At 49.2% G+C, this 23,259-nt stretch overlaps 1 protein-coding gene across 1 annotated transcript in view; it reads right to left on the bottom strand.

The window, feature by feature from the left end:
• Window positions 1-18,113: 18,113 nt before the first annotated feature.
• Window positions 18,114-23,259, bottom strand: part of LOC138487551 (zinc finger protein 585A-like) — a 154,170-nt gene continuing 149,024 nt past the window's right edge. Inside the window, exons 5-7 of the mRNA XM_069614033.1 lie at window positions 21,811-22,554; window positions 21,370-21,426; window positions 18,114-21,112 (exon numbers count right to left, since the gene is read on the bottom strand). Of these exons, the coding sequence (XP_069470134.1) occupies window positions 19,637-21,112; window positions 21,370-21,426; window positions 21,811-22,554 (2,277 nt within the window). The 3' untranslated portion in view covers window positions 18,114-19,636. The remainder of the gene's footprint in view (window positions 21,113-21,369; window positions 21,427-21,810; window positions 22,555-23,259) is intronic.

The following is a 23,259-nucleotide window of genomic DNA, read 5'->3' as shown; positions in this document are numbered from 1 at the left end:
CGCCCTCCCCGAGACATGGTTCAAGGCTAGCTCAGACACTGCTTTTGTCTCCCTTCTCCCTGATAGATTCAGACCCAACCCCTGTAATTAAACGGAATCTGTAGGAACTACTCACGAAGGCGGAAAACCTAAGTTGGATAAACCACCACACACGGAAGTATTAAACCAACAATTATCCCAGGACTCCACACTTCTATACATTACCTAAGGTACATAAAGATCTGATTATGCCACCAGGGAGACCAATTGTTGCTGGAATAAACAGTATTCTACAACCATTAGGGATCTATATAGATTTCTTTCTACAGCCATTGGTACAGAAAACAAGTACGTACGTGAAGAATAAGACCCATTTTTTGCAATCTCTCAAAGATGTGGAGTATGATGCCAACAATTTTCTGTTTACCATAGACGTAAAGAGCCTATATACATCAATCACACATGACCAAGGAAGAACAGCAGTTGAGTGGTTGCTACTGTAAGAAGATTATTTCCCCGCAGAGAAACAATTCATTTTGACATTACTTGAATTTATTGGAGAGAATTCCTATTTTCAATATAGGGAACAGTTCTTTTTGCAAACTGCCGGTACATCCATGGGTGCTACAATGACTCCAGCTTATGCAAATACATTTATGTATACATTTGAAGTTTACCACATCTCAAGCCAAGAGTCATGGAAACATAAGATCGGATTATGGATCTGCTACATAGACGATATTTTTGGTATATGGAAGGATACAGAAGAGAACTTACTGAAATTCTTTGAATATCTAAACACGATAGACCAACGTATCCAATTTACATTTGAATACTCAAGAGAGATGATTCATTTTCGAGATGTGAACATAAGTACCACCACCATGGGCTATAAGACCAATGTGTATCAAAAACCAACGGACAGGAAAAAACTTTTACACAAACTTAGTTTCCATCAACCAGGTCTAATAAATAACTTACCCTATAGCCAAATGCTGAAAGTGAAAAGAATTGTGAGTGACCCAATGGATTATGAGGAAGAAATAACAAAGATGGGGGAGACATTTCTCAATCGAGGATACACGAAAACAGATTGATTTGGCTGAAACACGACAAGCGAACCAAAGTAGAGAAGAATTATTGAAACCTAAACAAAAAAACCGAAGGTGTTTGTATCAAAATATTCTAAACAAAGAAGTCGGATTAAACAAATAATAAAAAAGAATTGGAGAATGCTGTCATTAGATGAAATAGTAGAACCACGGATTAAAGCGCCTCCTGTTTTTGCTTATCTAAGAAGCTATAACTTCAAGGACAAGCTGGTTAAAACCAGACATTCAAGCATAGAGAAAGGTACCAAAAGGACAGACACATACCCGTGCTTGAGTTGCAGTAATTGTGTATATGTACTCAAAGGAAACATTATGAACCACCCACACACAGGAGAAAGAATACGTTTGCGCAACTTTGCGACCTGTGCAACAAGTAATATTATCTACTCCATCAAATGCCCATGTGGCCTGTATAATGTGGGCCAATAAAAGTGAACTGCCAGAGTAAGAGGGAATGAACATCAGTCTTGCATACGGAATCATAACATGAATTTCACACTGGCACGACATTGGCACGACAAGAAACAATCACAAATCAAGTTTCAAATTTTGGAGGTCGTGACAAAGAGAAAACTACATGAAAACATCCAAAGGAGACTATACTGAACGGAATCCTTTTGGATAGACAGATTGGTAACATTGGCACCAAGAGGCCTGAATGAAGAGATACATTTTGCCTGTTTTTTATGAAGAATCTGATTATGCAAACATGCACAACAATGTTGTATGGTTAACAGTAACTGATTACAAAGATGGATTGGAAGGAGGAATGAGCACTGGTGTACTTCAAAATAACACTTTGTATTGTGGTTGTGGTGTTTTTTGATTTCCCAATCCAATACATGTGATTTTGAGCAGATATGATATAGCATTAGGAGAGTGACATCTCATGATTTTTACCTTTATATACTTCATATTAATGTCTTTCAGGGTAATATATGGAATTAATGTGTGCTGAAAAGGGGAGCGCAAGCATGAAAATCGCAGCGCACGCCGTTTGTCGATTCATGGAATGCGCTGCGTGTGTTTTCCCTGGGATCTGTGCCAAATCCGCGGGTGGTGCACAGGGGTGCACACATCACTACACGCTGTGCGCGACACGCACAGCTAAAGTGCACAACGTGTAGCGCACACAACAAAAGGGGGCAGAACACGCGGAATGGGGAACAATGCGTGAAAATGTGGGCGTTACGGCGGAAGTACCGCAGCTAAATCCAAGCAACGCCCACACGTGCGTTAACAACACGTATTCATGGAATCGAACAGGGGAAATCTGCGCGCCACAAAAGATGCACTAATTCGTAAACACGTACGCCAGCAGGAAGCAGGCGTAAGCGGCCCTGCGCAGCATAAAAGTGCACGCAAAGAACAAACAAGCTCATACGCTACGATGAATATACTGTTCCTCGCAGCAGTGGTCGTGGGACATCGCAGGAGGAGGAGGAGGAGAGCCAGGCCCCACTTTTTTTTTTACCCAGGACCAGCCTTTTTGGGATGCCGATGACCAGGTCTATGGGAGGTGCAGGTTTCCACCACAAATAATCCTAGAACTGGTTGCTGAGTGGGAGGATGACCTCACATCACCCACCCTGGGCTCCCAAGCACTGAGTCCCTTGGAAAAGGTGCTCAATGTACTGCATTTCTTGGCTACTGGGTCATTTCAGCGGACAAGTACCATAGTTGGGGGTGTCTCAAAGGCCACGCAGTCACGCTGCCTACACCAGGTGTTGGCGATCATGACTGCACGCCCCTTAGTCCGCAGGCACATATACATACCCAGAACACCTGCAGAAAGGCAGGCCGTGGTCCAGGACTTTTACGGGGTGGCACACTCCCCAAAGTGCTAGGTGCCATTGACTGCACCCATGTAGCTCTACACCCTCCCATGGCCACTGAGCACATCCATTGAAACCGCAAGCACTGGCATTCCATCAATGTGCAGGTTGTATGTGATGCCAAGGGAATCATCACCTCAGTATATGCCAACTATCCGGGGTCCAGCCATGATAGTTTCATATTCAGAATGTCACCCCTAAACCGGGAACTGGAAGCTGGGAGGCATGGCGACACATGGCTCATGGGGGAGTACAAATGCCCCTTCACATGCATGCATTTCAGACACTGACAAATGGGAAAATCCAACTAATGATAACCATTATCACCTCCCCAGGGGACAGTGCCTACCCTCTGAGCACCTACATGATGACGCCAATACGGAACCCCACCACACCACCTGAGGTAAGACACAACACAGCCCATATTGCAACCCGGGGCATAGTGGAGCACACATTCGGAGTGCTCAAGTCACATTTTCGCTCCCTTGACCGCTCTGGTGGCCAACTGCTATATGCGTCCCCAGTAGTGTGCAGGATCATAGTGGCAGCATGTGTCCTGCACAACACTGCAACCCGGTGGGGCGTTTAACCCTGCCCACATGTGCCATGTCACTTACGCATTTACGTGGTGTGCCAGGAGTGTGCAGCTTGGACATATGTCTAGAAAGGCCCATGCATGGATGTGTATGTGCAGGGACATGAGCCTGCTGTATGTGAGTCCAGTCATGTGCGAGGCACATCAATGGTGTATGTGTTCAAATGCATGATGCCCAAATGCATGTGGGGATGCACACGTTAGCATTTCTGTGTATGTACTATGGCATGGTTGACGTGTGACACATGGATGCTGGTTCCACCTTCATGTACGTGTACGGTGTACATGTGCGTGTGTGCGTATTTGACATGTGTGCGACTGTGATACACCATGGATGCATGTGACACCGACATGTAGGAGGCTGATTGGCAGATGTGACATAGTTGCCGATGATTTCACTGTGACAGGTGGTGGAGATGTACAGATGCATGTTTGTCTGGGGGAGTGTGTGCATGTGTTCGGCACTCCCCGTGTTGCATGTACAGCGCTTTGGTGTAAGGCGCTCTATAAATCAATAAATACAAATGTGACGTCAGGCTGATCTTCGGATGCTCATGCTGTTGTATGTGTATGGATGCTGCTGCTGCAACATTCCTGTTAGTTTGCGCATGTGTGTGGGTTCAAATGATATGTGTGTTGGGGAGTGTGATGCCATCTGTGAAGTTTGACACTGCCAGTCATGTGCAACTGTCTTGTGCGTATCAGACCATTGTACAGTGCCCTGATGCCTGTGTTCTGTCTCTCCCTGTCTGCAGCGTAAACTGATGAAGAGGGCGGAGACGGTGCTGTGGAGCACAGCGGCAGGGATCCCACCGCCAGCCGGAGATGCAAGCATGTAAATGCTAACATGTGTGCAGGTAATCATGGGTTTGCTCCCCCTCGACAAGCTCGCGCTAGATCTCAGTAAGCTTGCGCGCATTAACCTGGTCCAAAAAGCGGTAGAAACTGCCCTTAACCGAGTCAGTCAGGACTCAAAGGAAAAAGCAGCCATCAAAAGGCCCCCCAAGAAAGAAAAATTGACCGTTCCCCCCCGGAACAGTCCCGAGTTTCACCCCTCAAATAAGCTAGACCTAAAAATATGCTTGCTTAACACGCGTTCTCTCAATAAACATGCACAATGTGTTCATGACAGGATTGTCAATGAACAAATAGACATCTTCTGCATAACTGAAACCTGGCTCAAGGACTCTATCGGCCCCACCTGCGACATCGCAGTCCCGGAAGGCTACTCCATCTTCTACTCAAACAGAGAAGAAGGCCAGGGGGGTGGTGTAGCAGTCATCGCAAGAGACTCTATACATATGTTTCCCAGCAGCATAGCATGTACAGGCTGTGAAATACTGCACCTCAAACACACGCCTACGGCTAACAGTAGTTTAAACTTGATTGTCCTATACAGGCCCCCAACGTCCACCCCAGAATTCAACGACGAAATAACGCATCAACTCAATATGCTTAAAGGACCCAACAAAGCCACACTAGTCATGGGCGACTTTAACCGCTGGTTTGGCGATACAAAAGACAAAGAAGCTAGTAAACTTCAAAGATCCCTAAACAACATTGACTTTGAGATCAACAACCAAGAGCCCACAATGGACAACGGCCATCTTCTTGACTGGGTCGTCTCTAACAATCTCGAAACCCGAGAGTTTAAGACTGAACCCTGCATTTGTTCAGACCATCATAGCATATCCTTCCACATCACCCTGCCTCTTCCCAAACCCACAACCCCTAACTGCCCGACCCTCTCGACACACCGTAACTACAAAAACATTGATAGAAACCACCTCATACAATGCCTAGCTGAAGTGGATAAAAACCAAACCGAGAATGACTCCTGCGAAACAACGTTAGCAAATCTACTTAGTCACCTCGAGAAACTCACGGACCAAATTGCCCCCCTTCAAACTAAATCAACTAGACCCACCCAAAAAAAACCACAATGGTTCTCCAAAGAACTTGCAGAACAAAAAAAGGACAAACGAAACAGAGAAAATGTATGGCTAAAAAATCCTTCATCAGCCAATAAAGCCCGCTGGAAGGAAAGCGAAATAATATATAAACATATGATAACCGAGGCCAAAAAAAACTTCTATAACGAACAGATTTCTACAGCCACCAATTCCACCAGCAAACTATTCAATATCCTTAAATCCATAGAAAAACCCAAAGCCATTACCCCTCCTTTCCTACCCTCTCAAGAAGAATGCGATGCCACCCAGATCGCCTTCTTCAACAAAATTTCAAAAGCCAGGGACGCCATCATAAATTCCCTGACCAACAAAAAAACGACAGTTACTCTGCCAGCTGAGACTGCAACAGCAGGTATTGGAACTTTCAAGTTCACAGAGATCAACAACAGCGAAATGATCAAAGTACTGGCGACCATGAAACCCACGACCTGTGCAGAGAATATCATTCCACCTAAGATAATATTGGACAACATAGACATTTCCGCCCCCATCCTGACAAAGATCATTAATGCCTCTTTTAGAGACCAGGAAGTCCCTAATGCCATCAAAAAAGTCACAGTAACCTCTCTGGTAAAAAAAACCAATCTCGACCAACGCGATCCGAATAATCTCAGACCCATAACAAACTGCAACTTCATCCTCAAAATCATGGATAAGATCGCCACCATGCAGCTCCAGGCACACGTAGAGGAATCTAATTCCCTCCACCCACAGAAGTCTGGTTTTCGCCCCACACACAGTACCGAGACGGCCATGTTAGATCTGCAGACCAAAATGCTCGATATTATTGACAAGGGTAAGACAGGCCTCCTCGTTCTACTCGACCTCAGCGCCGCATTTGATCTCCTCGACCATAACCTACTCCAGAATGCGCTAAAAAAGACCACCAACTGCTCTGATGAAGCCATCAGATGGATAATGTCCTTTCTAAAAAACAGAATATCCAGAGTGCACTGGGGGAACAAGTTCTCCCTCGAAAAAGAAATCCTCTGTGGAGTTCCCCAAGGGGCCAGTATGTCACCCCTACTGTTCAATCTTTACTTAAAATACCTATGCCTTGTTCTAGACCACATAAACACCTATTTCACTAACTATGCTGACGACACGCAGCTTGTATTCAAACTAAGTGGCAATTATCAGAAAGATAGCGAGCAACTTACCACGATATACAACCACGTGGAGCAATGGGTGGACTCCAATTGGATGTGCCTAAACGGAAAAAAAACGGAACTCATGATTTTTGGCTCATCCTCTGCTCGTGCTAAGCTACCCTCATCCTACACATCCTTCCACATTAAAGATACCCCCATTCCGGTCCTAAGCAAGGTTAAAACCCTAGGTATGCTGCTAGAAGCATCGTTGGGTGCGGACGCCCAAGTACAGTTCATCAAAAAAACTGTGCCTACCACCTCCATCTAATAAAAGCCATCAGACCTTTCATATCCGAGGAAAATTGTGCGAACATAGCAAGAGCCACCATCTTATCGCGCCTTGACTATGGCAACGCTCTAGTCCTGGGTGCCTCCAAGCAATGCCTACAAAGCTACCAAATTGTACAGAACAACGCGGTAAGAATTGTCAAGCTCAAAACTAAAACAGAACATATCAGCAACTCCAGAAGGGAGCTTCATTGGCTGAAAATCGAAGATAGGGTGCATTTCAAAACCTTAACCATCGTTCACAGATACATCTACGGAAAGGCACCAACCTACTTAAAAACTAGGATCAAACCATACGTTCCTAATAGAACACTGAGATCATCCCAACTTGTTAAAATTGCTACGTCACCTCACAAACTCAAAAGTTGCTTAGGTAGAGCCTTTCCAACCCTTGCAGCCAACCTTTGGAACAACCTACCAGACCACCTTAGACTGGAAACCAACTACTCGCGTTTTCGCAAACAGGTAAAAACCCATATCTTCAAATAAACGGCCATCACGGCATATACCTCAGTTAGCTTAATTCTATGTGACTGTCCCGTCTGCTCTGTCTAATCACTATCTGTTCCGTCCGTTCTCGTGTCCTTGTTTCTGCGCCCCGAAGCTCGCGAGCTACCGGCGCAATATAAATATTAAATAAATAAATAAGGCTCAGCTTCCCTCCCAGTTCTTTGGGGAGTGAGGGGTTTGGTGCCACGTCCGCAGCCGCAGCTACTGAGGGAAGGTCCAAGAGGCGGATGTCAGAAGTGGACTCCTCGGCAGCAGAAGGGGCAGCTGAGACCCCACAGGGGCTTATGGAGGAAGATGGCACAGAGTCATCCACGTTGGTGGGGGGGTTTGGTTGAGGAGGAGGCCATGGAACGCCCACACACGGGGTCTGGAGGAGGGGATTCCACTGGTGCTAGTAGTGCAGTCCAGGGGCAGGGACAGGAGGCAGCACAGGCCGCCGCAGAGGTGCCTGTGTGTAATCCTGTCCCCGATCCTGTGACTGCATCATCCGGCACCAGCAGGGATCCCTTCATCCAGACCCATTTTCAGGGAGGGGATGCGCACACAACAACTGGCCTTCCTCTCCCTGCAGACGTGGCAATCTAGGACCGTGTTGAGCCTGTCCTGGCTGGGGTGGCGTTGCCTCAACGTGGCATTCGGATGACATGCAGCGTTCTCGTGTGGACAATGCACGTCATTTTGAATGCCTCATTGACCCGTCGACCTACTAGGACGGGTCAGCAAGGCTGGGTTCCTCCGTGTGCTGGAACTTCTACCAACCCCTCCTCAACTGAACCCCCTATGTGCCAGTCATCCTCCGTGCCATCTTCCTGCCCAAGTATCACCTAGGCACCCTGTGGAGCTGCCCCGACCCAGCGAACAGGCTGGTGAAGGACACATCCCTGCCACAGTTCGGAGTCGGAGGTCCAGCAGGGGTAGCCACCCCAACAACTGGACCTCAGCAGGAGGAGGACGTGCAGACATGCACGGCAGCAGCAGGCTCAAGGTGGGAGCAATGATGGCTCGGGGCCATCAACATCACAGGGGCAGGCATCGGCCGGAGGGCAGGAGGACCCTGGATTGGGAGTGTCTTCCGTGTGGCAGCGGTTGGGCCAGCAGATAGATGCGGAGCAGCGGCCGGCAGAAAAGGCACGGCTCACTATGGTCAGGGCAGAGAACTCCATGCGCAGGGCGTTGAGGCGGGCCGAGTGCCTCGAGGCAACTCGCAGGGAGTTGGAGGCCGCCATGACTGCATCCCTGCGAGACCTCGAGGCCAGGGAAGAGGCACGCCTCCGGGACATCGACGTAGAGTTCGATGATGCCCTGGCCCAGAACATCAAAGAGTGAGCCGTAGGACTTGCCCGTCGCCATTGTACATAGTTCATTAGTGTTAGGTTTCCTTTTTTTTCTTTTATTTTGGAGTTAATGGACATTGCTCCACTTCATGTATATAGATTTTTCTTCATAGGAATTTTTTGTAGGTTTCATTTGCTTTGGGGATCATGGACCCTTTGGACTTGGATTGTAGATAGTTGAAGACTTGTACATACTTTCTTTTTCAATTTTCCCATGGATCAATGGTTTTCTTTAATTTGGATTATTTATTTCTTATTGACATTGGCAATGGACCACTTTTTTTATTCAACATGACGTTTATTATTTTTTTCATTGGATTACCTTAACTTTTTTGGTCATATCTGTCATTGTATATTGATTTTCAAGTTTGATGTCCTCTATGTTACTTCATTGTGTTCTTAATACATTTTTTATAACTTCATGATTGGTGTTCCATCATTTATTTTGTGCATGTCTCAATGAACATTGCCTCAGTCATGTGTTGGCACCGTGTGGCTCCGTTGTGCATTCATGCATGGGCATGGTGGTTCTTTTAAGACTGTCATGGCATGGGTAATTGTGAGTGGGCACAGTGGATGGTTGCGTGCTTGTACTGGGGTCAGGGGGGATTGTGGTTTGCATTAGGCGCATGGGTCTGTTTAGTCATGACATGTAGTTTGGTGGGCCATGTGTCGGGGCCTGCTAGCAGGTACCCGTCATTCGGTTGGGTGTATGGAAGGGGGACATGTGTCGGGGCCTGCTGGCAGGTGCCTGTCACTGGTTGGGGGACTTGAGTCGGGGCCTGCTGGTAGGTGCCCATCACCGGTGGGTGGGTTTCTGGGGCCTTGAGTCGGGGCCTGCTGGCAGGTGCCCGTCACCGGTGGGTGGGTTTCTGGGGCCTTGAGTCGGGGCCTGCTGGCAGGTGCCCGTCATGGGTGGGTGGGTGGTTGGGTGGGTGGGGGGGGCCATGTGTCGGGGCCTGCTGGCAGGTGCCTGTCACTGGTTGGGGGACTTGAGTCGGGGCCTGCTGGCAGGTGCCCGTCACCGGTGGGTGGGTTTCTGGGGCCTTGAGTCGGGGCCTGCTGGCAGGTGCCCGTCACCGGTGGGTGGGTTTCTGGGGCCTGCTGGCAGGTGCCCGTCACTGGTGGGTGGGGGACTTGATTTGGGGCCTGCTGGCAGGTGCCCGTCACTGGTGGGTGGGGGACATGTGTTGGGGCTCACAAGTGCATGGTGCCATGTGGGATGCCTGCAGGGCATGGTCAGGGGTGTAGGGTAGTCCCCTGTGGTGTAGGCTGCCTGCAGGGCATGGCCAGGTTGGATGGTCTGCCTGCAGGGCATGGTCTGAGGTGTAGGATAGTCCCCTGTGGTGTGGGCTGCCTGCAGGGCATGGTCAGGGGTGTAGGGTAGTCCCTTGTGGTGTGGGCTGCCTGCAGGGCATGGGGAGGGGGGGAAAAGGCACACCCGGGAGGGCCCACACTGCCAAATTGCTTGTAAAACTCCCTGTGCACCCTGAAATACATGTTACCTGCTGGCGCTAGTGAAATTGCGTGTGAAACTCCCCACGCACCCCCGAAATACATGTACCTCACTCGCGCCAGGCCTATTGCGTGTGAAACTCCCAGCGCACCCCGAAATACACGTACCCGGCTCGAGCCAGGCCTATCGCGTGTGAAACTCCCCGTGCACCCCCGAAATACACATACCCCGCTGGTGCTAGCAAAATCGCGTGTGAAACTCCCTGTGCACCCCCGAAATACACGTACCCTGCTCGCGCCAGGCCTATCGCCTGTGAAACTCCCCGCACACCCCGAAATACACGTACCCACGCTTCTGCCAGGCCTATCGCTTGTGAAAGTCCCAGTGCACCCCGAAATACACGTACCCCGCAGGCGCTAGCGAAATCACGTGTGAAACTCCCCGCGCACCCCTGAAATACACGTACCCCGTAGGCGCGTGCGAAATTGCATGTCAAACTCTCTGCGCACCCCCGAAATACACGTACCCCGCTGGCGCTAGCAAAACCGCGTGTGAAACTCCCGGCGCACCCCCGAAATACACATACCCCGCTTGCGCCAGGCCTATCGCGTGTGAAACTCCCCGCGCACCCCCGAAATACACGTACCCCGTTCGTGCCAGGCGTATCGCGTGTGAATCTCGCTGCGCACCCCGAAATACACGTACCCCACTCGCACCAGGCCTATCGCATGTGAAACTCCACGCGCACCCCCGAAATACACGTACCCAGCTGGCGCTAGCAAAATTGTGTGTGAAACTCCCCACGCACCCCCGAAATACACGTGCCCCGCTCGCGCCAGGCCTATCACGTGTGAAACTCCCCGTGCACCCCTGAAATACACTTACCACGCTCGCGCCAGTCCTATCACGTGTGAAACTCCCTGCGTACCCCCAGAATACACGGAGGCAGCCCATCCACCCTGGGCATGCCCCACAGGCAGTTCACACCACAGGGGGGACTTTATCCTTGCAATCTACCTGGTGCAAGCTGGTAACGCATATTCCGAGGGGTGCGTGGGGAGTTTTACATGTGATTTTGCTGCACGAGCGGGGTCCCCGTATTTCGAAGGGGTGCTCGAGTACATTTTCATGCGTTTTGGCTGCCGTGAGCGGAGTACGCGTAGTATTTTCACGCGATTACAGTGTAGCAGCCTTGTAAGCTGGTCCAGGGTTAGCGCAGGCCCTTTGCACAGTATTGGGGATTTCGTTGGATTTTCATTGCGCAAGGGGCGTTCTTGGGGGCGTAACTGGCGCTGCAGGATGTTCGCTGCGCCAGGGCTCAAAATGGCTTGGGAAATTCATTAATACATGGTGCGCCAGAATGCTGTTTAGCGCACACGGCTGGCACACGCTGGCGCACGCTCCCTCTCTGCGCTGCTCGCATGCGCTGCCTCTGCGCTGAAATCTATGAATTACCCCCTTTATGTTTTACTTTTTGACTTTTCGCTGTATGTGATGGTACGAAATTGTTAGATTGGTACAGTAATCCATAATGCTTACTTTTGTATACTACAACCAGGAAAGGGTATATTTTAATGTCAGACATTAGCAATGTAATTCTATTGAATTTGTCTGGAGGTATTTCCTAAGAATGAGTGCTGCATCACACGTAAGTTGAGAATTAACACGTAGCGTGCTTTGATATCTCTGCGAGGGACTATAATTGTAAAAAACAATATTACCATCAAGTATGGGTTTATAGCCTTCATTAGGACTATAATTATGAGGCATACTCGTAACGAATCACAGGAGAGGATCGCAGCACGACACATTACCTCCACGTCCACTCTTCCTCGTCCCAGTACTTACTTCATGAGGCACCCGCCTCCGACACAGGACCTTCTTCTATTTCTTTAAATCCCTATAACTCCTCCCCCACATCCATGTCACTCAGTTTTAATTTTTCCTGCCTCCGGCAGGTTGGACTTTTTCTTCCCGGTGCGGGGCACCAGGGAGCACCGATTGCTGGCCCCCTGGGGGGGGGCTGTGTGGCGGGGCCCTCGGCTCCCTCAGGTGCGGCACTGCTCCTGGGCCCCCTGCGGGGCTTGGGGTCACAGTTGAGCTGGATTCTTTGCTGGGCTCCGGACTGCAGCGTGAGCATTGAGTCCCGGGTCCTGCATGGCCCGGGGAAGGTAAGGAGAGGGGAGGACTGGGCTTGATGTTTTTCCCCTCTCCTCCTGTTTTGGCCATCTTGATTCGACTTGGCAGTATGGGCTAGCCTTCCCTTTTGTTGTGAGGCCTCTCTGCTTCTTGTCGTGGGGTGACAGTGGCAGAGAGTCTTTGGGAGTGCGGGGGCTCTGTTCTGTCGCAGGCATGTCACATACCACCCGCTCCTCAGACACACACAGCACAGGATGCACCGGATGTTAGCTGCATTATCTGGGGGAAGGTAAGGAGAGGGGAGGACTGTGCTTGATGTTTTCCCCTCTCTTGCTGGTATGGCCATTTTGACTCCTTCAACATGCCGTTTTCCTCGTGCTTTGTGTGCACATCTTTATTGGAAATGATGGCAAGCACTTGGCAGTATGGGCTAAGCCTTCCCTTTTGTTGTGAGGCCTCTCTGCTTCTTGTCGTGGGGTGACTGTGACAGAGTATTTGAAAGTGCGGGGGCTCTGTTCTGTCGCAGGCATGCCACATACCACCCGCTCCTCAGAGACGCACGGCCCAGGATGCACCGGATGTCAGCTGCATTCTCTGGGGGAAGGTAAGGAGAGGGGAGGACTGTGCTTGATGTTTTCCCCTCTCTTGCTGGTATGGCCATCTTGACTCCTTTGAAAGGCTGTTATCTCGTGCTCTGTGTACACATCTTTATTGGAAATGATGGCAAGCACTTGGCAGTATGGGCTAGCCTTCCCTTTTTGTTGTGAGGACTCTCTGCTTCTTGTCGTGGGGTGACTGACAGAGTATTTGAAAGTGCGGGGCTCTGTTCTGTCACAGACATGTCACATAGCACCAGCTCCTCAGACACACACAGCCCAGTATGCACCGGATGTTGGCTGCATTCCTTGCGTTCTGCCTGTGAATACGGCGCAGATTTTGGACACGTCTGCAAGCGGCCGGAAGGGTACCGGCCTGGCATAGTCTACACTGTGCTGACTCGGTCCTTCATCCTTCCTAGACCGACGCATTGGAACGATTTAGAGCATGGGGCTACCAGCTACTGGATACAGGGCTTAAGCCACCTCTCAGTCATGTGGTGTGTTAGTGGTGTGTTTGGGTCTGTGGTAGCTATGGACGCAGACTCCTTGTCCTGTCCTCTTCCTCTAAACTGCGCAAGGGAAAGTCAAAGGAGTTGATTTGCTTTTCCCTTGTCCGGCATGGGATTATGGAAAATGCATCATGAAAGTAACGGCCATGCAGGGGGTTCCCAGTGTCTCTTCTTTTAGGCCCTACGTCCTCCGGTGCTGACGTGTTGCTTTCACGCCTCCTCTCAGACTTGTGGGAAGTGATAGGGCACATGGTGGCACATGTCTGTGCTTAGAGGGGTTCTCAGAGCCCCTGGTGCCGGTGGAGGGGGATGTCACTTCAGTGGGTTTTCCAGTATAGGCATACCTCAGGTAGGGGGTTGCCTTTGATGTCGGCTATCCGGGATGGATTGCTTTGCCCCGCTTTGTGACAGTACTCTGCCCTTTTGATGCCAGCCTGGTGGCTCCTCTGTCGGCTGAGGGGGCCATAGTCTGCTGGACTTCTGGGCTGTCCAGTATCTTCCTTTTGATAGGTCAAATCTTTTTGTGGGCTGACAAGCATGCTGTTATATTGTGGCGCAGGCCTGTTTCAACGTCCTGTGATTTCCCTCTGGTGCAAGTGCAGTGACTGGCGGTTTTCCCTGGCTCCTCGTCTCTATCTTCTCGGAGGTGTATGGGACCGGTGGGTTCGGCTTCCTGGGTAATGGGCTCCTTCTGGAGGGGGTATCAGTTGCCGTTCCTGTCTCCTCCTGTCCAGGTTTGCATGGTTAGGACTTTGGTACCCAGCTCACGGTCCAAGTAGTTGGCCATGGGATCCGTTCTCTCCGAACGGTTGGTGTGGGTTAGCGTCTTGCCCGTTCCTCTCCCTGTTCAGGGTCAAGTTTTCTACTTGCGGGTGTTCCTGGTCCCTATGCCTTCTAGGATGTGTCACCTGCTTATGGGTCTCAAGATCCTGCACTGCTTGTCCGGACGTCTGGGGAGAGCGTACTCTGGATGTTGTGCAGGGGGGGCGCTTGCTGGCTGTTCTGGGCTGGGTTCTCAGAAGGCAGTATGTCTCGACTCACCTGTTGCTGAAGTTACGGGGCACGTGGCGTCTTGCATGTTTTCCAGTTCCTTGAGCCTGTCTTCGGTTACCTCTCCTGGTGTCTTATACTCTCTCCCACTGGCTCCCGACATCTCGGCTTTCGTAGTTTTGTTTTCAGTGTCCCCAGCGCTGCGAGTGTCCCTGCTATGGTGGCGGGGGGTTTCAGGTCTACAGGCTGAGGTGTGCATGGTCCTTCCTCCTGTGACCTCTCCTACTACCAACACCAGCAGAAAGGGTATACATTGGGGGTCCTCTCAGCTCAAGGGTTGTGAGCTCTGGGGAGAGCCGGTGATCATCCAATTGGCAAGAGTTGTGCCATTGTGCAAGCTCTGGTGTACTTCGAGGAGTTGCTGGACGGTCGGCGGTTTTTGGTCCGATCGGACAATACGACGGCCTTGGCATATGTCAACTGCAAAAGGGGTTCCGGCTGTTCCTTGAATGCTCTGGCAGCGCTGATAGGCACCTGGGAGGAATCTCATCTGGTGTATCTGCTGGCCTCACGTATCAGAAGGGTGGACAATGTTCAAGCGGATCTTCTCAGACGCCGGTTTTCACTCCTCTGCAGAACTGGCCTGTTGGCCCAGGTCTTTGCGGTGACCTATGTCAGATTAGGGTCCTTGGTTCTAGACCTGTTTGCATCCCCGGCCTCAGCAGAAGTTCCCCTCTTCTGCTCTCGGTTTCAGGTTGAGGGGATTGGGGGATGGACGCCCTCTCTGTACAGTGGCCTTGGGGTTTTCCTTTATGCCTTTCCGCCTATTTCCCTTCTGCCCTGGGTGGTTTGGCGCATCTGAGTGTCCAGGGTGACTGTGTTGTTGTTAGCTCTGTTCTGGTGCCGCCGGAGTTGGCTCCCCTCTCTGTTGGAGCTTCGTTCCTAGGAACCTTGGCTGGTTCCGAGGTGGCCGTGTCCCCTTCAAGGGGATCTGCGGTTAGAATTCCACTGGATGCAATGGGCGGTGTGGCTATTGCTCAGTTTAGGTTGATATCTCAGGGGTTCTCAGATCCTGTAGTTGAGTCCAAATGGATGCTCTTAGACCTTCGACTCTGAAGGTGTTAGGCAGACATTGGGGCCATTTCCGAGACTGGTATGGGCGGTCTGGGATCCCTCCCCTGCGTTCTGGCCTCTGCTATCCTTCGGTTCCTCCAGGAGGGGTTTTGACAGGGGCCTGGCAGTTTTTCCAGGCTTCGCTCTTAGTGGGCCTCCATGAAATTCCTTTTGGGGGACTCTGACGGTCACTTGGATGGGGAGGTGTTGGTGGGGAAGTTGATCCAGGGTTTTTCTTCTTCCCTTCCTTGTGCTGATAAAGGGCTTTCCTCTTGGGATCTCCCTCTTGTATTACGGTTCCTTCACGGGCCTCCTTTTGAGCCCATTTCCGGGATTGATATCAAACATCTTACACTGAAATCTGCTTTTCTTATTGCCCTCACTTCTGCCCGTAGGCTTGGGGAGATTGGGGCTCTCTTATGTCACGCTCCTTTCCTAAGGGTGCTGCCAGACTCGGTGGTGCCGGGGTGTGGTCCGATGTTTCTCCCTTCAGTTGTCTCTCGGGTTTCACACCTCCTCAGGGTCTGGTTCTCCCTGACTTCTTTCATGATCCAAGAACGCCTGAGGAGGTGGTTCGGCTTAACATTGATGTCCGGCGGGACGCGTTGGAGTATTTGGCTTGGTTTGCCTTTTCCACCAATCTGATAGTCTTCTGATTGCTTGTGGTCCTGCTGGGGCTGGGCATAACGCATCTGTGGTTTCCATTTTCCGGTGGTTCCGGGTTGTGATCTCTAGGGCCTATGTGGCTTCTGGCCTGCCTGTGCCTGCGCACAATCAGGGGCGGTCTACCAGGGGTTTCGCGGCTTCCTGGGCCGATGCAAGGAGGGTTTTTCTCTGCAAGAGATTTGTATGGCTGCCGCCTTGGCTGGTCTAGGCATTTTCATCAACCACTATGGGTTGAGTTTCTCCCACTCGGGGGTTGGTTCCTTCGTGGTTGGAGTTTTTGTCTGTGGGGATGTGATTTAAGAGTTATTGTGGGTGTGTTTTGCTGCACTGTTTTTGGCTCTGTGTCTCATTGGGACCTTTTCCCCGTTGTTGCTTTGGTATACCTCATGAAGTAAGTACTGGGACGAGGAAGAGTGGACGTGGAGGTAATGCTCTGATTACTTACCGGTAATCTTCATTACTCCTAGTCCTACTCTTCCTCGTCACAGTACTGACGACCCTCCTCACCCTCCCTGCGGGGAAGGTCCCATGCTCCGGCTTGGTAATATGAAACTGAGTGACATGGATGTGGGGGAGGAGTTATAGGGATTTAAAGAAATAGAAGAAGGTCCTGTGTCGGAGGCGGGTGCCTCATGGGGTAAGTACTGTGACGAGGAAGAGTAGGACTAGGAGTAATGAAGATTACCGGTAAGTAATCAGAGCAGTAACCGTGAAGGATAAACATTTAGGTTGGCCAAAACCATTAACTTCCATGCATCAGAATACTAGGGTTGAGTTTTGATTATGCAGAAAGGTACGGCACGAAAGCACCTATTTACTAATATCAAGTCGGAATAAACAACGCCAGCATAGGGTAGATTTATTGAAATTGGTGTGATTGGCAAATATCGTATCATCAATAATAATCATCATTTATGGGGATGTAACTCATTCAGTGGGTGAGGAATGTCGGGACAATACGCCGAATGATATGACTTTAGTGACAGGCGTACAATGTTGAGAATAGTATTGTTTCCACAATGGGGAATTCAGCGAGCAGTCGCGGAAGCACAGCGACAAGATCAATGCACGTTGTCATGGTGCGCACACGTCCCGCCCACCCGTCACCACGGGGAGACGGATGCGAGGCGTGGACCGCACAGCTGTTTCCGGCTGATGGGCGAAGCCCGCTGGGTTACCATGGAAACACGTAAAGCCGCGTAACCGTGCGCGCTTGCGAGCGGACGTCCACGGCCGTCTGAGCGCGCGGAAAGAATACAGGAGGTAAGCGAATGCACGCTGCACTCGGGAGATGACTGACAGATTGTCATTTTAGCAGAGATGATTGTAAGATCTGATGCAGACTTTACAGGCAAACCTCTGACATTACTACTAAGGAGATAAGACCCGTGCACACTGGCCACATGAGCGTTAAGGTAAAAGGACTGCCATACATTGGTTCTTACAAGGGTGCGTTTGGTCAAATATGCTCCCTGGCCAGGGGCATTTACTGTGATTTCTTTTTTCTTTTGTTTATCTTTATGAAACCGGACAATTGATTTGAAACTATCTGAAAACACAACGTTGGTATGTATAGATTTTTTGGGAAAATCTATCTTGGTGATACGTGCACAATGCAATTTGGATTGCATTTTGTTGATTAATGGTGTTGTAAACTGCGTATTATGCACAGACAGCCCTGAAGATGGTGCTAGGCACCGAAATGCATTGGCAATAGAATGTTCATAACAGACCCTGGTGTCTTTTTGCCTCAGAACATTGTGTGAATAAAACACATATTTTTACAAATATAGAACACATTGACTACAAATTGATTTCCAGTAAACATTGGTGAAAAATTAAGAAAACAATCTCTCAAGAAAAATTGAAATCTACATAATCTTTAAGAAATATCAACTATCAAACTTGCTGACAACAACAAATGGAGCCCCTAAAAAGGCAATGTGTGAGCAGCAGAGTCAGTGACTTGGCTTCCACCCGAGTGTTTTTTGGTTACAGGATGGCTTTCTCTGTCTGGCACCATAAAGCTCTGCATGGTGGGCCACAACCTCATCCACCAAGACAATGAGCTCTCCCTCTGGGAACTTGCCCCTTACCCTTTCCGGAGATATTTTGGATAGTCTGGGGGTGTGGATGGCTGCTAGAGGCTCTGATTTTGTAAGGATTGTGATTTTCAAAAAAGCTGCAACAGTGCTTCCCATTATGGCCGTGATGCGTTAATAGTGCCAACAGCAGTAGCGCTGGGTTCAGTAGCCCTCTTTCCGGCGCTGTTTCCACTGGGCGCAATTAGCGTTACCACCAGGGCCATGTACATGTGCCTGCATACTTGTGATGCAGCGCTACTTGTGACACAGCTCCTAGCGGTACCGCTATTTCCGCTTGGTGGAATTAGCGCCTGCATACCGCCCAACTCGTGACGAGACCCAATACATCTGTAGCTGGGACAAGATAGCAGAAAAAAAGCTTTTAAAAATAAATTGACTTCTAAGTACTTTTACTGTTAGTTGTCCAAAGAGCCTTTATCAAACAAAGTAAGGCAGCGTAGCAGGGGCTGTATAAAAAACATACAGGCCTGCAGTACTTCGCAGAGTGATGCAGACTCCCTTGCCCTTGTCCTTTGCTGAGTGCTTGATATCTGGCATCTTTTGGAGCAGGGTGGGCGGGGCCAACAGAACAGCAATGAGGCATGACAGGATGCTGTTGAGGTGGCGGGCTGCTGCAGACCACTGTGCCCTTGTTCTCGATATCCGGCCTTTAAATTTCTGCAGCAGTTGACCAACCGGCTGAGCTATCATACTGGGAATGATGCATGAGTCATGCAGGTTATAAGTAGATATTCACTGTGGGTGTTTAACTCATGAAGTGTTTCTATTTAACATATTTATAACATGCAACATTCACCCAAAAGGTATTCTGGTGCTGAGTGCTTGGACAACAGGAGAGAGCAGCTAGCTGGGCTGCTTATGCAGGAATTCCAAGATTCCAAAAAGATCAGATTATCATCAGGAAAAGGAACAGTGATTGGAAGGGAATTCCACTTTCTGGCTCATACATCACCTCTAGCCTTCAGGTGGAGAACTTGTAGAACTGTTAGGAATATACATGTTTCTCTTTGCAAAATATCTCTTGAATATATTTCCAATAAATGATGGACCGTTCTCATGGAAGTCCTTGTCCAACATACACATGGCTTTTAATTATATGAATGAAGATCCTCTTGCTCTGTACACTAGTATGGTCAGTCTCTAGTATGGCGCCTTCAATGCCTATTAAGATGTGAGCTATGAGTGAAGCTTTTCTCACACTCTGTACACTGGAAGGGTTTCAATCCAGTCTGAGATGTCTTCTGTGTCATCAGGGTTGATGCACGATTAAAGTGCTTCCACATTATGTGCCTGTCACCTCAGTATGGATCCTTTGATGATTGCTTAGGGCTCGGGGGTAACTGAAGCTTTTCTCGCACTCTGTGCATTGATAGGGCTTCAACCCAGTATGGATCCTCAGATGGCACCTCAGACTTGAACCGGCACTGAAGCTTTTCTTGCATTTTGTGCATTGATAGGGCTTCACCCCCGTATGGATCGCCTGATGCTGGTGCAGATGTGAGCTCTGAATGAAGCTTTTCTCACACTCTGTACACTGGTAGGGTCGTACCCCAGTATGGATCCTCTGATGCTTCTGCAGATTAGAGCTCTGAGTGAAGCTTTGCTCACACTCTGTACACTGGTAGGGTCGCACTCCAGTATGGATCTGCTCATGCTGCTGCAGATGGGACCTGTTAATGAAGCTTTTATCACACTCTGTACACTGGTATAGTCGCACCCCAGTATGGATCCTCTGATGCTTGGACAGAGTTGATCTCTGAGTGAAGCTTTTCCCACACTCTGAGCACTGGTAGGGTCGCTCCCCAGTATGGATCTTCTGATGCTGGTGAAGATTTGATCTCCGAGTGTAGCTTTTCCCACACTCTGGGCACTGGTATGCTCGCTCCCCAGTATGGACCTTCTGATGCTGGTGCAGATATGAGCTATGAATGAAGCTTTTATCACACTCTGAACACTGGCATGCACGCCTCCCAGTATGGATCTTCTGATGCTGGTGCAGAGTTGATCTCTGAGTGAAGCTTTTCCCACACTCTGTGCACTGGTAGGGTCGCTCCCCAGTATGGATCTTCTGATGCTGGTGCAGATTTGATTTCTTAGTGAAGCGTTTCCCACACTCTGAGCACTGGTATGCTCGCTCCCCAGTATGGACCTTCTGATGCTGGTGCAGATGTGAGCTATGAGTGAAGCTTTTATCACACTCTGAGCACTGGTATGGTCGCTCCCCAGTATGGATCTTCTGATGCTGGTGCAGATGTGAGCTATAAGTGAAGCTTTTATCACACTCTGAGCACTGGCATGCTCGCTCCCCAGTATGGATCTTCTGATGCTGGTGCAGAGTTGATCTCTGAGTGAAGCTTTTCCCACACTCTGAGCACTGGTATGCTCGCTCCCCAGTATGGATCTTCTGATGCTGGTGCAGATTTGATTTCTTAGTGAAGCGTTTCCCACACTCTGAGCACTGGTATGCTCGCTCCCCAGTATGGACCTTCTGATGCTGGTGCAGATGTGAGCTATAAGTGAAGCTTTTATCACACTCTGAGCACTGGTATGGTCGCCCCCCAGTATGGATCTTCTGATGCTGGTGCAGATGAGAGATACAAGTGACGATTTTAACACACTCTTTACACTCGAAAGGTCTTTCCCCTGTGTGGGATATCTGATGCATTCTCAGCTTTGATGTGTGATTAAAGTGCTCATCACATTCTGTGCACTCGTAGAACGTCTCCCCAGCATGCATCCTTTGATGGCTGCGTATTATCTGTTGAAAGAAGCAGAGGGACCCTTTAATTTTTTATGTCATCGTACAGTCTAAAAAACAATAGATCTACCACAAAACTGCTAATACTCGTTTTAAACCCCACTCACAAACTCATGGGGTGATCCTGTGAAAAGCCATGCTTGTGAGTCCTCACCAATCAGGATAGACACATCAAAAATAATTACTTGTTGGGAGTATCGTACACGGACTTACATGTACAATATTGAGTACAAATCTAGTTGTATTTGCCCCCATACATGAACAGATGAGACCTGGGCATGAATTTCACTTTCAGTGTTTGATGCAGTATTTTTCTAAAACAGGAAATGAATTGGGGGAAAAATAGAATAATCAATGAGCAGCAATCGACTATGGGACTATATTCCACCTAGAGGTTCTTAGTGAAATCTGATAGACAATGAAATCGGAGCTCGAGTTTATGATGCCATTAGTTACCCCAAGGTGGAATATACCCCATGACTGGTAGCTACCCAGAAATCATTTTATGAGGTCTATGGCCCTGTGTCTTCTTCACACGCCACAAGCTGTCCCCAGGGACCAGCAGTGCAGGTGTGGGGAAGAAGGCATGGCATGAGGGAAATATATACAACAGCAAAAATAAGGTTAACCACCCTGCAAGGGGCAACAAGTGCACCACCAACCAATACCCCCTGACCATCGCCATGACAGTGCCTTACCAGAACCATGGCTCCAGTGCGGACAAATTCAGTGTGGCAGCTGGCAGCACCAGAGCCAAAGCTTTTACAAATAGCCAGAATCACGGCTCCTGCGAGGTGAAATACAGTGTGGTAGGAGGCAGCACCACAGTCAAAGCTTTCACAAACAGCCATAATCACAGTACCTGTGCGGTCAAATGTATTGTGGTAGGAGGTAGGACCGGAGTCAAAGCTTTCACAAATAGCCAGAATCACGGCTCCTGTGCAGTAAAATGCAGTGTTGCTAGTGGCACCACCAGAGCCAAAGCTTTCACAAACAGCCAGAACCACGGCTCCTGCACGGCCAAATACAGTGTGGCAGGAGGCAGCACCAGAGCCAAAGCTTTTACAAACAGCCAGAATCACGACTCCTGTGAGGTCAAATACAGTGTGGCAGGAGGCAGCACCAGAGCCAAAGCTTTCACAAACAGCCAGAATCACAGTACCTGTGCAGTCAGATGCAGTGTGGCCGGTGGCAGCACCAGAGCCAACGCTTTCACAAACAGCCAGAATCACAGCTCCTGTGCAGTCAAATGTATTGTGGTAGGAGGTAGGACCAGAGTCAAAGCTTTTACAAACAGCCAGAATCACGGCTCCTGTGCAGTCAAATGTGGTGTTGCCGGTGGCAGCAGCAGAGCCAAAGATTTCACAAACAGCCAGGATCACAGCACCTGCACTGTCAGGGAAGCTATTGATGTATGTGGCCGGGGTGCTGGGCTTTTCTTGCTTCTCTCAGTTCTTATATGACATGGGAAAGGTAGAGGAAATGCTGGAAGCCTTGCCCGTGACATCACAGCTATTGATTATGAGTTCCATAATCCTCAGCTTTGCTATTCCAGCGGGACGATATGGCATTGGGAAAAGGGAAACATTGCCATTGCTATGCACAACAACGCTATGAATGATTATGTCTTGGGAAGATGGTGTGCTGAATGCGTGTTCTCTGCCCTCTGCTGCCACTCATGTTAAACTGTGTACATCCTGCTAAATTCCTTAACCCACATGTAGATATTACACAAGTGCTGCTTAATGTGTTGTCTCAGAGGGGAAAAACGGGTCCACAGTACTATATTTAGTCCAGTGAAGGAAGGGAATATATACGGAATAGCTAGTCTTGTATAATAAGTCTCAAGTAATACTACATTCTTGAGAAGTGCTCTTCTGCCTAATACTCTAGGCCTCACTCTGATGTTTCAATCTCAGAGTATATCATCTCATTCATTATATATAACTAGAAGATGTTACAATTAGTATTATTCACCAAATACTATTCCAGCAGATATACACTAAAACAAAGACAACTTACACCAATATGTGTTTTGGGAATATTGGGAAGGAATAACAGCTGCACCGTATGAACATCAACTGAGGCCCCCCTGACCGGATTAACATGGATGATGAGAGAGTGAGAGAGTTTATTTTTGCAATGCA

This window comes from Ambystoma mexicanum, chromosome 9 (genome assembly GCF_040938575.1).
Source record: "Ambystoma mexicanum isolate Mex_15411 chromosome 9, UKY_AmexF1_1, whole genome shotgun sequence".
Taxonomy (NCBI): domain Eukaryota; kingdom Metazoa; phylum Chordata; class Amphibia; order Caudata; family Ambystomatidae; genus Ambystoma; species Ambystoma mexicanum.
Note: the sequence above shows the minus strand (reverse complement) of the source record. Positions and strands in the feature narration are given on the sequence as shown.